At 37.5% G+C, this 25,669-nt stretch overlaps 1 protein-coding gene across 1 annotated transcript in view; it reads right to left on the bottom strand.

The window, feature by feature from the left end:
• Positions 1-25,669, bottom strand: part of PTPRZ1 (protein tyrosine phosphatase receptor type Z1) — a 201,056-nt gene that overhangs the window by 130,807 nt on the left and 44,580 nt on the right. The window contains exon 2 of the mRNA XM_052638631.1: positions 9,692-9,757. Coding sequence (XP_052494591.1) covers positions 9,692-9,757 — 66 coding nt within the window. The remainder of the gene's footprint in view (positions 1-9,691; positions 9,758-25,669) is intronic.

The raw sequence follows: 25,669 nt of genomic DNA, 5'->3' as shown, positions 1-25,669 counted from the left end.
ATGTTGGAGAAGACTCCAGAGAGTCCCTTGAACTACAATAAGATCCAACCAGTCAATCCTAAAGGAAATCAGTCCTGAATACTCATTGGAAGGACTGATGCTGAAGCTGAAACTCCCAATATTTTGGCCATCTGATGCGAAAAGCTGACTCATTTGAAAAGACCCTGATGGTGGGAAAGACTGAAAGCAGAAGGGGATGACAGAGGATGAGATGGTGGGATGGCAAGACAGACTTGACCGACATGAGTTTGAGCAAGCTTCGGGAGTTGGTGATGGACAGGGAAGGCTGGCATGGTGAAGTCCATGGGGTCTCAAAGAATCGGACACAACCAAGCCACTGAACTGAACTGAAGAATGTTCTCATCACATTCCTATTTTTCTTTCAGGGAAGAAGCATACTAAAGAGGCTGGAAGCATAGCAATTTTTCTCTTGCCCATAGGTTAACACAGCCGCTCTCTTTGCATGCAATAATCTTTCACTTGTGTTGGTCTAGTTAGCTCCTACTTATGTTTTATTTCAGTGTAAAGGAGCTTCCCCTGAACCCCTTAAGGTATGTAGGAGTCTACCATTGCGGTGTTTGTCACCCTTGGTAATCACCATAATTGGCATGATTGTGACTGCTTCCATTTTTCAATACATCCCTGGAACATGACACAGTGTCTGGCTCATGTTATGTACCCAGTAAGTATGATTTCATTAAATGAATAATCTCAAAACTTTAAATTTCCCTTTGTCAAGGAATATATATGACAACATCCAGGTAGAAGGCAAGTCAAGCAATCAATAAGAAGTCAACTCCTTCACATTTTAATACAGATTAACTGAACCTAAGAATCTCGTTCAGGATATATTGGGCACTATAGATATGGGTCAGAGAAGGCAATGGCACCCCAACTCCAGTACTCTTGCCTGGAAAATCCCATGGACGGAGGAGCCTGGTAGGCTGCAGTCCATGGGGTCTCGAAGAGTCGGACATGACTGAGCGACTTCCCTTTCACTTTTCACTTTCATGCACTGGAGAAGGAAATGGCAACCCCCTCCAGTGTTCTTGCCTGGAGAATCCCAGGGACGGGGGAGCCTGGTGGGCTGCCGTCTATGGGGTCGCACAGAGTCGGACATGACTGAAGCAACTTAGCAGAAGTAGCATAGGTATGGGTGCAAGTTCTGGATTTTTAGAAAAGAAAAACTATATGTTTTTAATGAAAAAAGTGCTGCAAGGAGTTCTTATTTACTAGAAATGCTAATGAAATATGAAAGAAAATACCTATGTAAAAAAGCTAGACTAGCCATTAGTTTTTTAGAAATAATCCAGTTTGGCATGTGCCAAGTTTTGAATGTGCTTTGATGCTGATTCTGGGTAGTTCTGCTATTGTTTTAATTTCCAAATGGCAAAGGGCTCTAAAATACAGCTTTTCTTGTTTTCCAATTAAGATTTATTGCCATTTTCTATAAATTTCAGCTATTATACATACACATTGTGCATAAATTTGTTTTATATGTTTACATAAATATATCTGTAGGTAAATATTCATACATACATTTATATTATGCTTATAAATACCTACATATATTCAAAAACATAAATACATTTATGTATTTACACATAATAAGTCTACAGCTACAAATAGTGAAGTGAAAGTCACTCAGTCGTGTCCGACTCTTCGCGACTATACAGTCCATGGAGTTCTCCAGGCCAGAATACTGGAGTAGGTAGCCTTTCCCTTCTCCAGGGGATCTTTCCAACCCGGAAATTCAACCCAGGTCTCCTGCATTGCAGGCAGATTCTTTGCCAGCTGAGCCACAAGGGAAACCCACACCTACCACACCTATACATATATATAGAAAGAAAGTGAAGTCGCTCAGTCATCCCCGACTCTTTGTGACCCCATGGATAGTAGCCTGCCCCAAGCTCCTCCATCCATGGGATTTTCAAGGCAAGAGTACTGGAGTGGGTTGCCATTTCCTTCTCATATATATATATATTTTTTTCTTAAATGAATATACATTATTTTTACAATGAGAAATAAATGCAGTGATTTTCACTTTGGGGGGAAAACATATACCAGATCATTACTCTTGATACTAATCAAGATAATGGCTCAGAGCTCTACACTTCATTGATTTGATCACTGGGAGAAATGACAGGAGCAGAGAAATGATCAGAAAGGTATCTATTATCTTATCACACTCAGTTTCCTCAGGCCAGATATGGTCTCCTCTTTCTCAAAATTTTGTTATCAAAATTTACTCTGTTAAATTAGAGAACTAGGTAGTATCTTCTAAGGGAAAAGGTTTAGTCCAGGTGGACAAGAATCTGATTTTAAGTCCAAGGTTGCTGCTCCTTCCTAGACAAGAGCCTGTCAATTGCCTCGTGGGCTATGGGCAGGGGCTGGACTGGACTGGATGCCTGCACTTCAGCTGGCTTCATGTGAGTCTGCCTGGGGACTCCCAGGGTGGTCTTCTCATTTCAGCCTCTTTGAGAAGGAGCCCACCGTGGAGCTTGCTTGGGCTCTCTGTTTCCAGGACAGTGCCTGCAGGCATTTGAGAGGGAGTGGCTTCTTAGGTGGGGAGGAGCCCCGCAAACAGCTGAGAGCATCACAGGAAGCTGGACCGGCTGATGCCAGGCTCTACTCTGCACTCAGCCTCTGCTGCCAGGCTTCTTCCTCAGTCACGGTAATTATCCCCCAGGGCCCCCGACTGCTTCTCTCAGTTCTGGCTTCCAACAAGTCCACCTCCCTAGGTTATCAGCTACTACTTTGAATCTACCTGTAAAAATCGTTCAAGTTCGCTTCCCTCTCCATGGAACCTGGGCACATACTGTTTGAGGAAGGAATCTAGACAGCTTTCAAGTGTCCCAGAATATTCTATGATAGTTAAGAAGCTCCCTGCACAGTTTGGAAGCTGGTTTGCCAGAGGCCACAAAGAACCTCTAAGATCCTCTGCACTCCAGCCAAGAAAAGTTCCACCTCTGGCTCAGTCAAGGCATCTCTTAGCTGAACAAAACATACCACATAGTTAAAAAAAGAGACCTGATATTAAGAGGCAGCAGGATAGAGGGGTAGCCACATAGATATATATATACATTCACTGGATAAAGGGGAAAAAAGTCAGTCCTAAACATATCTGAATATATTCAAAATAGCTTTTATAATTCTCTGCTTCACTTAATGAGAAATCTTTCTGAATGTAAAAAATGAGTCACGACTTCCTTGTTGGTACAGTGGATAAGAATCTGCCTGCCGACACAGGCGACATGAGTTCGACCCCTGGTCAGGGAAAATTCCACATGCAGCGGACCACCTAAAGCCCCTGCACCACAACTACTGAAACCTCACTCTAGAGCCTGCAAGCCACAACTACCGATTCTGTGCGTTACATCTGCTGAAGCTTGTGCGCCTATAGGCTGTGCCCCGCAACAAGAGAAGCCACCACAACTAGAAAGGATGAGTAGAGAATGATGATGCCAGGCTCTGCAACTAGAGAGTAGTCCCTACACATTTGAGAGCAAACAGAAGGAGAAATAGCCAGATGTTCTCATCTTGAGCTACTAAGGAACTTGCCCAATCCATTCAAGACTACCAAATACAGTCAGCAGGGGTAGTTATGAGGCTGGCATAGAGAATCTATGCAATTTTCATCTTACTCATAGGGGAATACTGCTGACATATTGTTTTATTCTTAGATATATTTATAACATGATTATTTAATTGTAATGCTATTCTGTAGCCACACCTTTATTTTTTCAATCCTAAAGTGATAATTTGCAGGTAAATAAATTCTGAGTTTTAGATTATTTAATGAACCCTATTCAGCCTCTCATGAAGCATTCTCTACTCATCCCTTTTAGCATAAGAAACATACATCTTAGCTAAACTTTTTAAAGATGTATAGATGATAGGAAATATCTGTCTATAATATACAATTAAGCAAGTCAACTCCCTCTAACCCTCTTGTGAGATTATCAGATACACCCAAATTTAATTTGTTTAATCTGTTTAGGCTCAAGTTAAGATACTGCCAACTAATGATCACTTGGATCTGTTCAAGTGATTGGATTTATTCAATCTGTAGTGTAATTGTTCAAAGAGATTTCACAAAGTGAAACACTGATTTAATTCATGCACAATTCGGCAGAGTGTTATTAAAAATTATTTGCTGAAAGAAAGCTGAAATACAGAGCAAACAATCTGGTCAGTCTGAATGTTAAGGATGACCAGGAAGTAAGTCCTCATGCTCTGATTAGATATCTGCGGCAGCCTCACACCTCAGCTCAGCACAGTCCCTACATCCTGACTGGTGAAAATGCAAAGCTGGGGTCATTATCCAACTACCTTGCCCTTCTTAGCTAAAACTAACAGAAGCGTGTTGAAAACCTTTTGCTAGAATATACGTGTTTAAAAAATGAGCATGATACAATAGCATACAGTAAGAGGTGAAGGTCTCCTGCCTCCAGAGGCCCTCCACAGTCCCATTCTTCAGGGGTAAACCACTGCCAACAGGGTGGTATATAACCTTCCAGGTTTCTCTTCTACATCCATATAAATATAGAATATTCTACAAAAATGAGGCAACTCTATACACAGTTCTAGAACGTGCCTTTTCATTCTTAAGCTGGAAATGAGAAATGAACAGTCTAAGATAAGAAGTGATGATTCAGAGGAAAACATCATATGTTAAAAGAATTTTCAGGCTCCAGATGTAAAGAGATGACCGAATGAGTCAAAAGTCAGTCATTATTCAATACAGATTTAAATTTTCTTTCTGAGTTACCTATTTCTCCTAGGTTAAGAGAAGTAAAATTACTAAACCCAACTATGTCCAAAAATAAATGCCGAACACCAAACCACACAATACACAACCTTACATTATGCTTCCTTTGTTTTCCATAAGTAGTATCTTCTAGTCTATATATTTGTTGGAAATACTATTTAGACAGGATATTCTATTTGAGGAAGCAGAATCAGTTTGGCATTCAGAGCTTCCCTCCTTCTGAGGTGTTCAGTCACGTTTCTAGTAGTGACTCCTGTGTGGTCTAATGCAATCCTGTGCAGCCAACGCAACCCTTTAACTAAAACTTTAAAGTTCTCTGGGTTTAAGAACACTTGAAAATATATCAATATACAATTTCCAGTTTCAAGCTGTCTTAAAATACGATGAAAAGAAACATCTGAATATATGTATTTTTAAATCCGGGAAATCATTTCAATAGTGATCACTTCTAAGAAATAAGCAGTGGAAGTTCATTCATTTCTGATGATCTTCTCATTGCTTAAGGTGATAAGGTCTAACAGCTCAGAGGGAAAGCTTTAATCTTGTGATCATTGTGGGCTACATGTTCATGATATATATTTAAAAAAAGACCAAATGAGTTAGTGTTTTTTTCTTCATTGAATTGTCTTTGTATAGACATTGTTAATAGAAAATTTATCATTAATAGAAAAAAGGAAATTCATTTTCTGAAATCCTTACATGAAATGAAGTTACTAAGGAAAGAACTGGATTTTAGTACTGATGTTCTCAGATTTACTATTCACTCTTTCATTGCAGAGTGATAAACTTTGCTCACCTCGTAACAACTTTAAAAATGGGACTGTTCACTGTATTTACCAACCCTGCCATTTCTCAGCATAATTATAGGATATATCCTGAATAGAAAAGTTGTTTATAGTCGATGCTAAAAAAAACACAACTGAAGGAGTAATATTTTCTCCTCCTCTTCCACTCTGTTTCTCTATCCATCTGATAGCCAGCATGGATTTTTATTGTTTCTCCACATATTGCAGTTGTATATTTCTGAAACAACCTTAGCTTAAGAGATTCTATTTAAATCATGTTTGATGTGCCATGTGACATTTTGAAATAGCTTATGGTAAAGCAATGAGCTCTCTTACAGGCAGATGTTATGATGCTCTTAGTAACTTTTATGAATAGAATTCTATATATACATTCAAGGGCAACTCTTTTCTTCCAAGATTGAAGATGGTCTAACAGCTCAACAAGATAAGCTGTTATGAACAAAACTAGGACTAAATCTGGTCAAAATCAATTTACTTCAGCTGTTCATCAATTAAATTTAAGACTCTTAAAACTAATTTATCCTGAAATTTTATAGTTATCACACATAGTTTTTTATTTTCCAGGTGAGATAATAAGCATAGAAATTGAAAATACTACCAACCTTTATTGTATTAAAAATAAAAAGAGATAATATACTTAATATTGAATAATCCATATTTGAAATTCTTGACTTGGGTGTGATTTGCTTGGGAGAGAAGTGTTCATTTGGATAAAGGCTTTTTTTCATTTGTTTTCTTTCTGACATTCTATGAATTCAGACAAAATAATCAATCTGCACTCAGCTTTAGCTAAGCAGCTGTAAAATGTCCTCATCTGAAACTGTAAGCAGGACCTGGAATCAAATCCAGAGAAACTAAGACACAAATTTATTCAAAAAGAATATAACAAACCCTTTTACTGAAAACAAAAGTGAAACTAAGTTAAATAAATGGATTGTCCTTTTTTTTTTTTTAACACCAGTTACTCAAGTCTACCATTCTTATTCAATTAACCATTAGCCCAGGCAGTATTTATTTACCATACATCCTCCCAAAACCCTAACCTAAACCCTGTTACTTGGGTTAATTTAAGAAATTAAGTAATTGACTGCTTTGATCTCCTTGTTGACCAAGGGACTCTCAAGAGTCTTCCTTAGCACCACAATCTGAAAGCATCAATTCCAGTTAATCCAAAAGGAAATCAACTCTGAATATTCATTGGAAGGACTGATGCTAAAGCTGAAGCTCCAATACTTTGGCCAGTGATGTGATGAGCCAACTTACTGGAAAAGACGCTGATGCTGGGAAAGATTGAGGGCAGGAGGAGAAGGGGTTGACAGAGGATGAGATGGTTGGATGGTATCATTGACTCAATGGACACAAGTTTAAGCAAATTCATGGAGATAGTGAAGGACAGGGAAGCCTGGTATGCTTCAGTCCATGGGTTGAAATTTGTCAGACACTTTAATTTCTTGTTGCTAGTTTCTGAACAACAAGAAATTAAATAATTAGAAAAAAGCAAATTAAAAATAGGATTTTACTTTTTGTCAATCAAGTTGACCAGGTTTTTAAAACAACTATGAGTAAAAATGTGAGGAAATGGATAAAAATGTGGGGAAAAACAATTTTCTAAAATTTGACCATTATATCAATATTAAAAACACTTGGCAATTTGATCCAACAACTCTCTTTTTGTTAAAGTCTACTTTTTCTGAAAAAACAATTGCTCAAGGAAATAGAATTCGAGGATGTTCATTACCTTGGATATACAATAGCAAAGCATAAACAAAATTTTACAAAATAATATATTTAAATAATTTAAAATGGCACAAAGTTATGGAGAGTCTTTGTTTTTATGTATTTCTCAAGATTAAAAATTAATAATAATAAGAATGTCCTTATATATAGGTCATAATTATAAATGGGTAGATTAAAGGCAAGTCTTTCTATATAATGTCATGTAGAACTACCACACACCCATCTGCACAGAAGTCACAAGCTAGACATGCCTTAATTTGTTCAATTTTTCCTGCTTTAATGTATATCTTGATTATTCTATGTTCTGATTTAACTTATTTCATCAAAAAGGTGATATAAATGGCTAATAAAAATTAAAATCCTGACTTCAAAAGTAATCAAATAAAACAAATTAAAATTAAAATGTCATTTTTTTAAGCATATCAGATTAGTGAAGATTTTCAAAATGACAGTCTTTAAATCCTGGTTTATTCAGTGGGGTGGTCACTTACTTATACGTAAGCACATACATGTTCTCTAGAGGCCAACTAGGTCATGTGTATCTAGAATTCTGAAAGCATTTATTTTTTTCTATTCAGTAATGGTATATCAAGGATTCTTTAATAAAAATGATAAAAATATAAAGCCATTTCTATTCATCTATTTATCACTGTTTATAACAGCCTGAATATTCAAATATTAAAAATGAAACATTTATCCCATAGACTTATGCAGACACTAAGTACCAGGATCAACAAGGATTATCACTGAAATAAGGAAATGCTCAAAAATAATTACTAGAATAAACTGGATGCAAAACTCTAGGTAAGAAGCATATACACATAATATAATAATATAATATAAACATAATATAGTAAAAACTGTCCTGAAAAGAATATACCAAATTTTGTAGTGGATATACTTGGAGGGAGTAAAGAGTGGTTTTATATTCTTTGTATTTGAATGAATTTTTTTTAAATTTCTACTTTTAAAGTAAGAATTAGTAAAAGAAAATGCATGCCTCACTACAAAATCCATGGTGCTGCTGCTGCTGCTGCTGCTAAGTCGCTTCAGTCGTGTCCGACTCTATGCGACCCCATAGACGGCAGCCCACCAGGCTCCCCCATCCCTGGGATTCTCCAGGCAAGAACACTAGAATGGGTTGCCATTTCCTTCTCCAATGCATGAAAGTGAAAAGTGAAAGTGAAGTCGCTCAGTCGTGCCAGACTCTAGCGACCCCATGGACTGCAGCCTACCAGGCTCCTCCATCCATGGGATTTTCGAGTACTGGAGTGGGGTGCCATTGCTTTCTCCATGGTGCTGCTATCTTTCATCTATAAAACAGATTGGCTATATTCATGTTAAAGGTCTTTTAATTTGATTCCAATTTATTAACCCAATCTTATCTCTAATGAGTACCCAACTCTACCACTGAACTCTATCTCAGATGGTCATCAAACATGTTATGTTCCCTCCAGAGTCCACCCAAGCTCATCCAATCAGGCCTAGAGCTTCTCTTCTTTCCTAAGATTTTTCAATCATCATTTCTGATGGAACTATTTTAAGCCAACATCAGCTATTCATGATACTCTAAGTTAAGTCTGGTAATCACACAAAATCACATTTAACCCTGATTTCAATTAACTCAGCACACTAATTCAGAAGGAAACTCCTTTTGAAGGCAAGACTACCATCATTATTTGTTAATATTAATCATAACAACAACTGTGATCATAACAAGCATAGCTGATAAAGTTTATTGAGAATTTTCTATTTACAAGGAGGCACTGTGTCAACTCCATTGAATGTTCAGAAAACTCTTCACAGATGAGAAAACTGAGACTCAATTAGGATACATACTTTTTCCAAGGAGATGTAGCTAGTGTGGATCTGAGATTCAAATCTAGCTCTGTCTGAGATCAATGTACTCTATTCTGCCAATTTGCTAATGGAAATTCACTAGAAATCATTTTGCATGTATTTTTAGTGATTAACTTCATTCCCATGTAGCTAAGTTAAAATGTTGTGTTGAGCTACAAAATTTTCTTTTACATATAAGTTCAGTTCAGTTCAGTTCAGTCGCTGAGTTGTGTCTGACTCTTTGCAACCCCATGAACTGCAGCACGCCAGGCCTCCCTGTCCATCACCAACTCCCGCAGTTCACTCAGACTCACGGCCATTGAGTCGGTGATGCCATCCAGCCATCTCATCCTCTGTCGTCCCCTTCTCCTCCTGCCCCCAATCTCTCCCAGCATCAGAGTCCTTTCCAATGAGTCAACTCTTTGCATGAGGTGGCCAAAGTATTGGAGTTTCAGCTTTAGCATCAGTCCTTCCAAAGAGCAGATACAAAAAGCAATGATAATTTTCATTGAATTTCATTATATTCTAATATATTTACCTGTATAGGACCAGCCAATCTCTTCAACAAGTTTTCTCTGTTGTCTGTAGTATCCATAAATCCAATCTACAACCAAAAAAAAAAAAAACCAATTGATCAATGTGTAGAAAAATATATGTGTACAAATTTTAAAAAACATAAGAAGCCCAAAGCACCATTCATACAATAATGGTCCTCGATTACTCTTTTCTATGTCATCTTCACAATTTCAACTTCCACCACTATAGACTCCACCATCCCTGTTCTGGTAATTAGTGTAACTTTTAGCAAGGCACATTTTAAAACTGCTAAAGTTCAGGCAGAGACAAAGAAGGTATTCTGTGAAAAGCATGAGCAACCTAGAGGATTTCATCTCATAGAGTGACTAGGGTCAGAAAGGACAGCTCATTTTCTCTTTAGATTTTTCTTACCATTCCCTCGATTGAATACTTGAATCCTACTAACTAGTGATACTTTTCAAGTTACAACCCAAGTTGTATCTGTAAATGCTTTTAGGAGATCCAGAGATTACCATGTTTTCAAAATTTACTTCTCTTATAAGGCACAACAAAATTAATAGTCTTGAAAAAATGGAAATTTCAGTGTGTGTGCGTGTGTGTGTGTGTGTGTTGGCTGGGAGAAAGCTTGTGTTAGACAGTGTAAGTGAATTTGTCTCTTAGAGGAACAGTGATGCCTGAGGGTGATAATCCAGTAGGAAGCTTGGGGCATCGTAAAATATGGACTCTTCATGACTTAGAGAGAGAAGCTCTAGTTCTTGAACATGGGGCAAGGGCTGCAGAAGGGAAAATGGATGGAAGCCGAAGGCTCACTCTGTATAGTTCAGAATTTTGCCTGGAGTCATGCCTGTACCCAAGAAACGGGGACGTAATGATCCATTCTCCTCCTCGTGCTATTGTCCCTTTATTCCAGCCTGTCTTAACACTAGTACGCCATTTCAGCTACATTGTGAGCAAAATACATCTTTGTGGGCGAGGCTTCGAAGCTGATCAGTGTTGACAAAACTGTTTCTGTAGAAAAGGCGACAGGAATTTCCTGGTTGCCTGGTGGTTAGAATTCCAGGCTTTCACTGCCGTGGTGAGTTCAGTCCCTGGTTAGAGAACTGAGATCCTGAAAGTCACATGGCATGACCAAAAAAAGAAAAGGCTACAAATAGCTAGTTTACAAATGAACATGTGGAACATTACATATTCATAAATTGGGGTTCTGTCCATATGGTTTTCATTTGAATACAAGGATTTATTTATACCATACTATAGATATACATACATATTATATATATTTCTCATCAATTTTGAAGAGAGACTTATTTCCTCTTATTCTCTTTACACAGATGTTTTTTCCTTTTTTGACAGTTCCCAATTTAAGGGAGGCAAATATCTCAAGGACGTTTCAGAAATTATTTTTCTTCTATTCCATGTTATACACAATCTGATTAGCAGAATATGTCAATACATACTAAAATTTTACAAAAACTTAAAAGCAAGCTATCTTACAGAAATACACATTCTGAATCCATAGATTATTGACACCAAAACCTACCTTGGAGAAAGCAAAAAAATCGTTTTAAAAATTTATCTACCCATAAATATAGGTAAATATTCTATTGGCTATGTAGCACATTTCAACAAACATTTGTTCTGATAATGGTTTTATTGAAATATGATTTACACACCTTACAATTCACCCAGGAAAGTGTACAACTTAATGGCACTTACTATATTCACAGAGTTATACAATCATCACTACAGAAAATTTTAAAACATCTTTATTATCTCCCAAAAGAAACCTCATACCTTTAGCTGCCACCCGCAACCCCACCTCGACCTCCATTAATTTATAGATTTGGATATTCCAGATATTTCTAAATACATAATCATGCAATACATCACTTTTTATGGCTGGCTTCTTTAACTTAGCATAATTAATGTTTTCAGGGTTTATACATGTTGTAGAATATATGAGTACTTCATTCCTTTTTTTTTTTACTTTTTATTTTGTACTGGAGTATAGTCAATTAACAATGTTGTGACAGTTTCAGGTGAATATCCCCTGGAGAAGGAAATGGCAACCCACTCCAGTATTTTTGCCTGGAGAATTCCATGAACAGAAGAGCCTGGTGGGTGACAGTCCATGGAGTCGCAAAGAGCTGGACACGACTGAGCAACTAACACTTTCACTTTTCATTCATGTATCTGGGTTTCTCTGGTGGCTCAGCTGATAAAGAAATCCAACTGCCAATGCAGAAGACACAAGAGACTTGGGTTCGATCCCTGGGTCAGAAAGATCCCCTGGAGTAGGAAATGGCAACCCACTCCAGTATTTCGTGCCTGGAAAACTCCATGGACAGAGGAGCCTGGCGGGTCCCAGTCCATGGGGTGCAAAAAGTCAGACATGACTGAGCATGTATGCAGCCACATACACGTATCCATTCTCCCCACACTTCCCTCCCATCCAGGCTGCCATATAACACTGCATGTGCTATACAGTGGGCCATTATTGGTTATCCATTTTAAATACTGCTGTGTAATACTTCATTCCTTCTTATTGTCTAATAGGATTCCATTGTTCGGTGACCAAGATGGCCTTAAAGCTCCCCTCAGCTTGACTAAACTTTGGACAGGCTACTTCCTAGCTCTATGTTTCTGACCTCCTATTTCTTCCAGCATTTCATTTGGAAAACTTCTACATTCTTTCTTTGTTATTTTGAGAAGTAAATCTTTTTAAATAGCCCATATGCCATTCTACAACTAGGACTATACTTATCAAGACTAAGGAAAACATCTCTCTGAAAAGCAACTATCAAATGAAATAAGCACCCTTATCTCCCATGTTCTGTAGGAGGGTAGGAGCCTAACTTCCATTGAGGTGTCTTGCTCCAAGTTGTAAAAACTACTTCTGTCATAATGATATAGGCTTATTTTTCTTTTGAGTGGAGCCAAGTAGCAAATGCAGATGGCGGATGACTTTCTCTGATGTCCTGAATTACATTTACACTGGGATCAACCTAGCTCTCAAAACACCTTACCTTCTCGGCCTTATCAGAGTTGAGTTCAGATTCGGGTCTGCCTTCTTGCCCTACTGCAATTGCCTTGAATAAAGTTTTCTTTGCCTGTTTCATGCTGTATGCTGCAATTTTTGTTTTGATGTTGGCTATGCCACTTTCTATTTATCCATTCATCAATTGCTGGACACTTGGGTTGTATCCTCTTTGGGGCTATTGTGAAAAATACTGCTTTGAATTTGATTTTCTACTTAAAAATTAAACATTAGGCTCATAACCCATTTTTTAGCATTGTCCATAAAAGGGTAGTCATTTAAGGTTAAATTCTGGGGACAAGTGTTTTTTCATGATCAAGGAATACGTACAACTAGATGTGAGGACCTCAAAGGTCATTTGATTAAGAATTTTACAGCCTACAAAAATTCCTATTTTAGAGATAAGACAAATTTTTTCAATGGAAATTTAAGTGGTTTGTACAGGCAAAAAGTGACAAAAATGGAAACAATAATCCATGATTCCTGCCTCCTACTCACTAAGTTTTCCCCAATATCAAGGGTTCCTAACAATCTGGAGTTACTGGTTATTCTCTTAAGTTCTCTGCCTGAGTTGGAACCTCTTCAAGAGAAACAAAACAAAACAAACAAAAAATTTACTGGGGTTGAATTTCCCAGCAGGATTTATTTGGGCAAATAAATTAAAGAGAATTGATCTTATATATATCTGATCTGACCTGGCCATCACTTGCAATTTTCCTCTGAAACTCTGCCCTGCCCATAGGGAAAATATTTATTCTCATCATTTATGTTTTGAATAAAAATATTTTTTAAATGTAAAGACATTTTTGACATATAAATGCATTTTGGTGATTTCAGAAGACCAAATGCCATGTAGAACCTATAATTAACAAGTATTCCATTGAAAAAAATAAAACAGTAAGCTCTTGTTTTAATGATTCAGGCTAAAGGACGACAGCACAATATCAGCAGATTTTAGCTTTCCTTGTAGGGCTGTATTGCTACACAATCAGCATTTGTCCTTGGTTTTTAATTACTTATGTTAAGAAAGCTTTTTTCAATACAAGATTCCCAGGTGTTGGTAGCTCTCTTCAGTTCCTTTATGTATTGTTCCCTTAATTGTTACTTCAAACAATCCGTTACACATTCATATGCTAATTACACGGTCCTTGGGCGTGAGAGAGTACCCCACTTTTAAAATTCTACTTAGAGGTCTGATAGATGAGATGTGATAGCTCCAATGAACAAGAAAAAAAGAACCTAGGTTCACTTTTTTTTGTTGCATTGTATACTTTGAAAACCAGTAAATCCTATATCGAGTCTATCAAAGTGCTTACATATTTTAAAGTCAATTAAAATAATGAAATATAGAATTTTTTTTTTGTTTCTCTGGGTTTGAGCTTCCTTAGCTTATATATTTTGTTTCTTTCTGTTTAAAAGTATTTGCTCCATCTGTTTCAGTGTGAGTGTTTTGTAGGGATAAAACTAAGAAATAAATTTCAAGAATGATTGGTACACATGAAGCAGAGTAAGAACATAAACATTCGTAAACCTTTTTAAAAGGTAACTCTAAAATTTGTCCTGAAAAATTATTCTTCATGAAGGGGCTACCAAAATTGAGAGAAATTTGGTTTATACTATTTTAGGTAACTTTAAATGTCACTGCTTCAATCTATTCAAGCTTACGCTTATTGTGATCATTTACTTATTTTGTAAACATTTATATGCCACATATGCCTTTACTTTTCTTTAGATCCACATAATGGAAATCAAAGTTTTGATAACAACTACAAGGAAGATGTATATAAATTCAGCATTTTCTGCTTATTTTTTTAAACAAAGAAAAACTCAAGGTGCTCATTTTGCACTAAAATATCACTACAAATATTCTGAACTTTATAAATGCCTCTGATTTTTCCCTGAATGGCTAAAGAAAGTCTCTGCTTTGTGCTGATCAACAATTCATCACCTGCATTCTACCATATAATCTAGCAGCCATGCTCTGACAAAACAGACACACACACACACACACACAGTTATTATGAGGCCAAATGTATGTCAGAAAAGAAATAGAGTGGTCCACAGAAAAAGACTTCCCAGGTGGCACTAGTGGTAAAGAACCCTCCTGCCAATGCAGGGGACGTCAGAGACCTGGGTTCAATCCCTGGGTTGAGAAGGTCCCCTGGAGGAGGGCATGGCAACCCACTCCAGTATTCTCCCCTGGAGATTCCCATGGAAGCAGAAGCCTGGCAGGCTACAGTCCATACGGTCTCAAAGAGTTGAACATGACTGAAGCGACTTAGTAACACATAAGCAGAAAAAGAAACTTCAGGTAGAAAACAGCCACAGATAAAAATCTGAAGACTGGGATTCTGAAACTGGATTTCTCAAAGTAGACTTTTCCAAGGTAAATGATACTTGTATATTTCACAGCCTTTAAAAATATCACTAAGGAACTTCAGAGGAGGGGGAAAAGGAAGTCAGTTGATGGGAGAAATCTGGAAAGGTAGAGAAGAAGGAATAGAATTAGAGATGAATATTGAAAGCTTTTGAGTATAGACTTTGATGAGGAAAGACTTGGGAGAGGGACCAAAATGTTTCATATAGAGGAAGGGCATTGACACCAAGAAGTGGCAAACCAGGGATTTGGGCAGCCAGCTGGGCTCTCCTATGGAAGCTGTATAAGTCCCTGGCTGCTGCTGCTGCTGCTGCTGCTAAGTCACTTCAGTCGTGTCTGACTCTGTGCGACCCCATAGATGGCAGCCACCAGGTTCCCCCGTCCCTGGGATTCTCCAGGCAAGAACACTGGAGTGGGTTGCCATTTCCTTCTCCAATGCATGAAAGTAAAAAGTGAAAGTGAAGTCGCTCAGTCGTGTCCGACGCTTAGCAACCCCATGGACTGCAGCCTACCAGGCTCCTCCCTCCATGGGATTTTCCAGGCAAGAGTACTGGAGTGGGGTGCCATTGCCTGCTGCAGTATGGGTCCCTAGGGACTTATTTTTGGTGATGGCTCACCATGATACAAAGGTCACATCAATTTTCACTTTTAGTTTTCATCTTATACTCTCCTCTTATCTAGAATTCCTTTCAAAACAAGAAAGACATACTGGAAAGTGTTAAATATATTTTGTATATTGAGTATACTTTAAAGAAAAATATTAAATAAACAAGCAAAGAAACGAACAAATATTTCTAACTGAAGTGAAAGAGGTAGAGGGCAGTAGAAGAAAATAGGTCAGTGGATACTGACCACTTGAAGAAGAACCTGGAAAAGCCCATAAACAGACTAGGATTATCAGAGTGATTGACAGATACGGATAAGGCTGATATAAGTGCCAGTGATAATAAAGATTGATGGTTACAGGAGTCAAAAGCATCAATTACTGAAAACAAAAGAAGAGCAGTCCCCTCTCAGAGAAGAAAAAAAGTAAAATCAGAAATGAGTTTCTTTAAGGAGAAAATCAGCTGTGAACACATCATCTGGCTACAAAAGTCTTTTATTCCTTTAGATATTCTATTGTCAATATCTTTGTTTGTAAAGGAAGCTGAGTTTATGATTCAAGTGATCTAAACCAAAACCTTGATGAGTCAACCAAGCCAAAGTTTCCAAGCAAAATTAAATCTGCTATATTGTGAGTACACCAGAGAGTCCATAAAATCATAATACCACATGGCAGGCTTGACCCGTGTATTTTCCTGTCATTCAATGTTGAGTATTAGTTTGCTTTTGAACTGTGTTAGCACATTTTTTTAGGGCTTCCCTGTGGCTCAGCTAGTAAAGAATCTATCTGCAATGCAGGAGACCTGGGTTTGATCCCTGGGTTGGGAAGATCCCCTGAAGAAGGAAAAGGCTACCCACTCCAGTATTCTGACCTGGAGAATTCCATAGTCCATGGGGTCTCAAAGAGTCTGACACAACTGAACGACTGTCACATATCCCATTTTTACCTATCTGGAATATATACTTGTATCCAGTATATATGCAAAGACATTTGTGAAACATAATTTAATTAATTATGGTAACTCAGGTAACTTGTTTAGTGCATATTTATAGTTCAAACACGGCACTTACTGTTAATTACTACAGATGTAACTTTTAAAAATACACATATATTCAGTTCAGTTCAGTTCAGTTGCTCAGTAGTGTTTGACTCTTTGCAACCCTATGAACTGCAGCACGCCAGGCCTCCCTGTACATCAGCAACTCCTGGAACTCACCCAAACCCATGTCCATCGAGTCAGTGATGCCATCCAACCATCTCATCCTCTCTCATTCCCTTCTCCTCCTGCCCTCAATCTTTCCCAGCATCAGGGTATTTTCAAATGAGTCAGCTCTTCGCATCAGGTGGCCAAAGTACTGGATTTTCAGCTTTAGCATTAGTCCTTCCAATGAACACCCAGGACTGATCTCCTTTAGAATGGACTGGTTGGATCTCCTTGCAGTCCAAGGGACTCTCAAGAGTCTTCTCCAACACTACAGTTCAAAAGCATCAATTCTTCTGCACTCAGCTTTCTTTATAGTCCAACTCTCACATCCATACAGGACCACTGGAAAAACCATAGCCTTGACTAGATGGAACTTTGTTGGCAAAGTAATGTCTCTGCTTTTAAATATGCTGTATAGGCTGGTCATAACTTTTCTTTCAAGGAGTGTCTTTTAATTTCATGGCTGCAATCACCTCCCCCAAACCACCTGTCTTCCAATTCCAACTGTTTTCCAAGGTTAGAAAAAAGAATATCATTAGTTTTCTCCCCTCTGTAGAGGTTTAAAAATATAAGTACTTTTTACTGTTTCAAAACTTAAATTGCAGCTTATCTCCAAACAGAAGGGCACATGAATTCATATTATTAAAGATAAGAATTCTGGAAAAATATGAGTTATTAGAATACAGGTGACTTCTTTATTTAATGATAAGGTTAAAGAGATGAAAAAGCAGATCCTTGAGGCACTGGTAAATTATAAAAAGAGATGGAAAGATTGAACCTAATGGACAATGTGAAAAACAGAGGGAACCATTTCCTCCATATGTTTGTTTTGGTAGTCAGATGTCCAATTAAATACACATTTTTCACAGGACTAGGGAAGGGTTTGGAGGTGAGCAATTATATCTTAGTGCTCCTTAGACACTGAGGACTGTGTATACCTTCCAGAGAGGGTTTGTACGTTGGCAATATGTCTACCAAACCTATTCAATGAAAACTCAAAATATTCATAGGCTTGTCTTGGAAAGTCACCAGGATATTTTCTTAGATATGTTTTACCTAATGTGATTTATCTATATTCATAAAGTTGAAGCATTTTCTGTTGAAAACATGTTAATAATTTTATCTTGATCATATAGTAATACCTATTTCAGATAAATTTAAAAAATAAAGTTAAGCAAAACTAATTTAAAAGATCACCTATAATCCCATCTCCAACATAAACTAGTATTTACAATCTTGTACATTATATATGTTTTTTAAATGTCATGCTATGCAATATAATAACTTCAAATTAACTGAATTACATTATTTCATTATTCGGTTACTTGCTTTTTCTACATAATAATCATTCATGTCTCAAGTTAATAAATATGGTTTTATAGCACCATAATAGTTCACTTGGAGCATTCACTACTTTTTTGATATTAAAATAAAAGGCTGATTTAGACTTGGAAAATTTATTCCTTAGGATTAAATGATATGAGTGATGAAATTTTCCATTAAGCTAGTTTGAACTTAAAGCTTTTGAGTATAGATTTTGAGGAGGAAAGACTTGGGGAGAGGGACTGAAATATTTCAGATAGAGGAAGGGTGTTGAGCAGGAAATTAAGTACCACTTTTTTCCTATCAATCTTCTTCTAGAACACCAAGAAAGCACTAAAATGGTACAAGCTCATTATCATTGTACAGTACTACAATAAATATAGTTACTTTGTTTTACCTCCATAACTAACAGTGAATTTATTCTAGTATAAGAGAAAAACTCAGTTGTTGATGAAACAGTGATAACAAGAGCAGAGATAGAAATGACATGCGTATTAGTCCTGGGTGTCCATTGGAAGGACTGATGCTGAAGCTGAAACTCCAGTACTTTGGCCACCTCATGCGAAGAGCTGACTCATTTGAAAAGACCCTGATGCTGGGAGAGATTGAGGGCAGGAGCAGAAGGGGATGACAGAGGATGAGATGGTTGGATGGCATCACTGACTTGATGGACATGGGTTTGGGTGGACTCCGGGAGTTGGCGATGGACAGGGAGGCCTGGTGTGCTGTGGTTCATGGGGTCACAAAGAGTCGGACATGACTGAGCGACTGAACTGAACTGAACTGAAAGATAACTACTGTGCTTAGTTGCTCAGTCGTGTCCGACTCTTTGTGACCCCCATGAACTGTAGCCCGCCAGGCTCCTCTGTCCGTGGGGATTCTCTGGGTAAGAATTCTGGAGTGGGTTGCCATTTCCTACTCCAAAAAATAATATCAATATTAAAAGCATGCAAAAATCCGTATGCAAAATGTATATGAAAAATGAATTCATCACATTACAAAATATGCTATTATATTTGTGTTATGTATTATTATATTATTATGCCATTGTATACTATTATAAGGACTTCCCTGGTAGCTCAGCTGGTAAAGAATCCTCCTGGAGTGCAGGAGATTCTGGTTTGATTCTGGGTCAGGAAGCTCCTCTGGAGAAGGGATAGGCTACCCAGTCCAGTATTCATAGGCTTCCCTGGTGGCTCAGATGGTAAACAATCTGCCTGAAATGTGGGAGACCTGAGTTCAATCCCTGGGTTGGGAAGATCCCCTGGAGGGTATGGCAACCCACTCCAATATTCTTGCCTGGAGAATCCCCATGGATAAGAGGAGCCTGGTGGGCTAGAGTCCATGGGGTTGCAAAGAGTTGGACATGACTGAGCAACTAAGCACAGCACAGCATACTTTCATAATATTATCTGTATAACAGCAGTGTGTTATTATTCAACAATCTAAATAATGGTTCTGTCATGAAGTCTTATGCCCATGTGCTCTTACTAAAATTGGGTGTAGGGCAAGAATGTCTGCTGTGTTGCTCAAGGATTAGGATTGGTGGGAAATTCTGGACAACTGACATCCTAAAAAAGCCAAACAGAGAATAAAATGGGATTCCATTCACATCTACCATGAAAAGCGTAAAACACCAAAAACTGCATAAAGAGATGAACTATTATTAATATAAAAATATGAATAAATAAAGAGGTCTACCACATCCTTAAATGGGAACACTGAACTTGGGGAAAGTTATCAGGTCTCTCCATATTAATGAACAGTTCAGGTCTCAGTGGGGTATTTTTAATAGGCAAAATGATTCTAATGTTCATTATTGTTTAGTAGCTAAGTCACGATCAACTCTTTTGAGACCCCATGGACTGTAGCCCACCAGGCTCTTCTGTCCATGGAATTCTCCAGGCGAGAATACTGCAGTGGGTTGCCATTCTCTTCTCCAAAGGATCTTCCTGACCCAGGGATCGAACCTGGGTCTTCTACATTGCAGGCAGATTCTTTACTTTCTGAGCCACCAGGGAAGCCCAAAATATTCCACGTTGGCCAATAAGTATAGATTGCGTGTGTGCATCCTAAGTCACTTCAGTCATGTCCAACTCTTTGCAATCCTATGGACTGTAGCCCACCAGGCTCCTCTGTCCATGGGATTCTCCAGGCAAGAATACTGGAGTGGGTTGCCATGCCCTCCTCCAGGGATCTTCCTGCTCCAGGTATCAAACTTGTGTCTCTTACTGTCTCCTAAATTGGCAGGACGGTTCTTTACCACTAGTGCTACCTGGGAAACCCCATTAAAACACATTCAACAAATATAGTAATATATTTCAAACATATAGAATTCTTACAAATTGCTAAAGGCAAATATATGAGCAGAGAAATTTTTAAAATGCAAAAATAATTATTAAAGCTATACAGAACTATTAGACTATCAAAAAAACATAATTTAAAATACCACTGAGACATCATTCTCCAGTTATCAAATAGTCAAAGGTTTATTATTTTAATTTTTAAAATATTCAATGATGCTCAAAATAACTTGAGATGTTCTTTTACATACGGAAGTATGAACTAGTATAAACTCTACGGAAAGTAAGCTGGCAAAAGTTAACAAGATTCTTAAAATACTTCATAGCCTTTGAGACAGTAATTCTATTCCAAGGAATATATTTTAAATGATGAGCAGAGATGAGAACAAAGTGCCATGTGCCAAGATGTTCAAAGCGCTGAAAGTAACAGTGAACAATAGGAAAGTTATGTTAATGTTCAAAAAGTGGAAGAAATCTAAATAAATTACCTAATGTTCATAATATGAAATTATGTGATTCCATTACAATTAAGTTTCCCAAATACTTACTGATGGGAAGAAATTGCACATGATATAAAACATTATCAAGTTATGATGCCATTTTGAATTTATCTCATATATTCAAAAATGTAAATCTCCTCATGTGGTGACACTTGGAGTGATTTTTACTTTTTTATAAGTTCTTATGCTTTGCATACATTTTATGAGTTTGTACATTAGTATTTTAAAAACTTAAAAGTATATATGCACTTCTGAAATAATATTCCTAATTCTACAGCCAAATTGCTTAAAGACAAATATATAACTATATTTTGAAGATGGGGTAAGGAAAAGCTTGAAACCCATTTTTTCATTGTTTAATCTTGGATTTTACAATAAAAATCTTCTCCTTATTCACAAGAGCCTGCATGCATTAGCTAGTGTCAATGCTAGTGTTAACCACATACTGAGGTTAAGCATAGCCAAGTGTACACATGGTAGGCAATCTGAGCATTTCAGCTACCAAGAAAACTAAAAACAAGAGCCATAGCAAAATAGGCAGTACAGTAACTCACGGACCATCTTATTGGCCAAAATTATCAGACTGACTGGATCATTTACTTTCGGGTAGACCTTGAAGCAGCTTTAAATTTGTGTCTTACTTCTAACAGCACCTTTTGCTTAGATAAAATCAAGCCCAAACGTAAGACTCTATCCATTAAGTGGGAAAATCTGGCAACTTGGAGTTGGCAACCTCCTCTGAAATAGGCGAGGTTCATCTGTTACAACTGCTGCCAGTGTGTTGACTGATTGACTATGTAGCTACATCTGGGCACGACAGAAAGATTTTCTTGACTTCTTTCCAGAGTACTGACTGAAAATTCATTTTTGTTTTTCATTTTGACTTCACTGGTTTAGAAAAAAGGAAAATTTTTTTTATACAAAGCTTATTCACTATATAAAATGTATTTTAAATTAGTGAAACTCCTCAAATCCTACAGGCTCAATCGGTTGGTACAGTACAGGGATGCTCCATCTGGCTAGCAGATAAGTTTTATTTGATTTCCTCTGCCTGATATTTTCATGAACACCACCCCCAGCCCTATTCCCCCTACAAGGCCTCTACTTTTTGTAGAACATACCACTTGTACTCTCTTATCTTTATCCTGTAGATGTACACATTCTCCATGGAACAATCGCCAATCACAACACATTTATCTTCAAATCTTGCACTGGTGACAGCTCCACACCAACGACAGCACTGGATCTTACTGGCCCGCTGTTGCAAAAGCTTTTGCTAACTTCTGCCTGAAACTTGAAAGCTCTCTGCAGCAGCAGATGCTCAAAGATGCTCATTAGGTTGCCTAGATAACCCAGGTTTACTGCACTCAGAGGAACAATATCTAAAAAGCATTCCTGTTCAGAAGAAAATTAACAACCTTGGAGAATACCGCTCATTAGTTACTTTTTACACACAATCACAAATGGTTAGCCAGGGGTTGGATATATTTATTTTGGAATAGTTAACTCAGTTGGAACAAGTATGTCTTCTCTCCAGGCTTATCATTCTGTTTGTTAAGGACGTTAAGAGAGTGAACAAGTTAATGCAGTGTTTTCAACCTGGATTGCAACCAGGACTCAGCTGGCATTTTGCCTTAGAGTAACTGGGCCACTGGGCCACCTCAAGATAATTAACACCTTCCTGCGGTGTCTAATATGACAACAGTGATCGTTAAATTTAAAAAACCACCTTATAACATATAAAGGGGTGGCATCTTTGCAATGTGAAAACAAAAGGTGTTTTTCATAAAAAGATTTAGGCCTCGGGATTCATATATGTATATCATGAAGACATAGATATTCAGATAGAACTTACATTTTCTTCAGTGCATTTTTAAACATCCAGCTGACTTCACACTTTCCTGAAGTTTATGCTTTTTGCCACTGATTTCATTAATGGCTAATATTTTTGGTGGAAAATGTTTAACTGATAACCTACCATATATCTAGCCAAAACAGTGATTTAACCTTGGAAATAAAATATCATAATACCCTACCCATTTGGTGCTCAAGTAAATGCTATTGTATTGATGTCTTGAGTTTTTTTTTTTTTTAATTTTTAATTTTATTTTTTTTAATTGTGAAATCTTTAATTCTTACATGTGTTCCCAAACATGAACCCCCCTCCCACCTCCCTCCCCATAACATCTCTGTGGGTCATCCCCATGCACCAGCCCCAAGCATGCTGTATCCTGCGTCAGACATAGACTGGCGATTCAATTCTTACATGATAGTATACATGATAGAATGCCATTCTCCCAAATCATCCCACCCTCTCCCTCTCCCTCTGAGTCCAAAAGTCCGTTATACACAGCTGTGTCTTTTTTCCTGTCTTGCATACAGGGTCGTCATTGCCATCTTTCTAAATTCCATATATATGTGTTAGTATACTGTATTGGTGTTTTTCTTTCTGGCTTACTTCACTCTGTACAATCGGCTCCAGTTTCATCCATCTCATCAGAACTGAATCAAATGAATTCTTTTTAACGGCTGAGTAATACTCCATTGTGTATATGTACCACAGCTTTCTTATCCATTCGTCTGCTGATGGACATCTAGGTTGTTTCCATGTCCTGGCTATTATAAACAGTGCTGCAATGAACATTGGGGTACATGTGTCTCTTTCAATTCTGGTTTCCTCAGTGTGTATGCCCAGCAGTGGGATTGCTGGGTCATAAGGTAGTTCTATTTGCAATTTTTTAAGGAATCTCCACACTGTTCTCCATAGTGGCTGTACTAGTTTGCATTCCCACCAATAGTGTAGGAGGGTTCCCTTTTCTCCACACCCTCTCCAGCATTTATTGCTTGCAGATTTTTGGATCGCAGCCATTCTGACTGGTGTGAAGTGGTACCTCATTGTGGTTTTGATTTGCATTTCTCTGATAATGAGTGATGTTGAGCATCTTTTCATGTGTTTGTTAGCCATCCGTATGTCTTCTTTGGAGAAATGTCTATTTAGTTCTTTGGCCCATTTTTTGATTGGGTCGTTTATTTTTCTGGAATTGAGCTGCATAAGTTGCTTGTATATTTTTGAGATTAGTTGTTTGTCAGTTGCTTCATTTGCTATTATTTTCTCCCATTCAGAAGGCTGTCTTTTCACCTTGCTTATATTTTCCTTTGTTGTGCAGAAGCTTTTAATTTTAATTAAATCCCATTTGTTTATTTTTGCTTTTATTTCCAGAATTCTGGGAGGTGGATCATAGAGGATCCTGCTGTGATTTATGTCGGAGAGTGTTTTGCCTATGTTCTCCTCTAGGAGTTTTATAGTTTCTGGTCTTACATTTAGATCTTTAATCCATTTTGAGTTTATTTTTGTGTGCGGTGTTAGAAAGTGATCTAGTTTCATTCTTTTACAAGTGGTTGACCATTTTTCCCAGCACCACTTGTTAAAGAGATTGTCTTTACTCCATTGTATATTCTTGCCTCCTTTGTCAAAGATAAGGTGTCCATAGGTGTGTGGATTTATCTCTGGGCTTTCTATTTTGTTCCATTGATCTATATTTCTGTCTTTGTGCCAGTACCATACTGTTTTGATGACTGTGGCTTTGTAGTAGAGCCTGAAGTCAGGCAAGTTGATTCCTCCAGTTCCATTCTTCTTTCTCAAGATTGCTTTGGCAATTCAAGGTTTTTTGTATTTCCATACAAATCTTGAAATTATTTGTTCTAGTTCTGTGAAAAATATGGCTGGTAGCTTGATAGGGATTGCATTGAATTTGTAAATTGCTTTGGGTAGTATACTCATTTTCACTATATTGATTCTTCCGGTCCATGAACATGGTATATTTCTCCATCTATTAGTGTCCTCTTTGATTTCTTTCATCAGTGTTTTATAGTTTTCTATATATAGGTCTTTAGTTTCTTTGGGTAGATATATTCCTAAGTATTTTATTCTTTTCATTGCAATGGTGAATGGAATTGTTTCCTTAATTTCTTTTTCTACTTTCTCATTATTAGTGTATAGGAATGCAAGGGATTTCTGTGTGTTGATTTTATATCCTGCAACTTTACTATATTCATTGATTAGCTCTAGTAATTTTCTGGTGGAGTCTTTAGGATTTTCCATGTAGAGGATCATGTCATCTGCAAACAGTGAAAGTTTTACTTCTTCTTTTCCAATTTGGATTCCTTTTATTTCTTTTTCTGCTCTGATTGCTGTGTCTTGAGTTTTACAACAGGAGAACAAAGGAGTGACTGAACAGATCCACAGAAAAGAAATGCTACAATCATTCCAAGTCTACTCTTATATATAAAAACAATGAACTTCTGATTAAAAATAATGCTCTTCTTTTCTCCCATATTTATTCTTTAAATGGTCATACTGATTGAACAGAAATTATAAGATGAAAAGGCAAAGGCTAAATGTTTAGCGATCTTAGGCCTTTATACTTAGCACCAATATTTCACTAAAAGGTTTTATATTGGACTTCCCTGGTGGCTCAGACGGTAAAGCATCTGTCTACGATGCGGGAGACCCAGGTTCTATCCCTTGGAGAAGGAAATGGCAATCCACTCCAGTACTATTGCCTGGAAAATCCCATGGACAGAGGAGCCTGGTAGGCTACAGTCCATGGGGTCGCAAAGAGTCGGACACG

This window comes from Budorcas taxicolor, chromosome 4 (assembly GCF_023091745.1).
Source record: "Budorcas taxicolor isolate Tak-1 chromosome 4, Takin1.1, whole genome shotgun sequence".
In the NCBI taxonomy this organism is placed as follows: Eukaryota; Metazoa; Chordata; class Mammalia; order Artiodactyla; family Bovidae; genus Budorcas; species Budorcas taxicolor.
The sequence above is the reverse complement of the archived record's forward strand: the minus strand, read 5'-3'. Positions and strand labels throughout refer to the sequence as shown.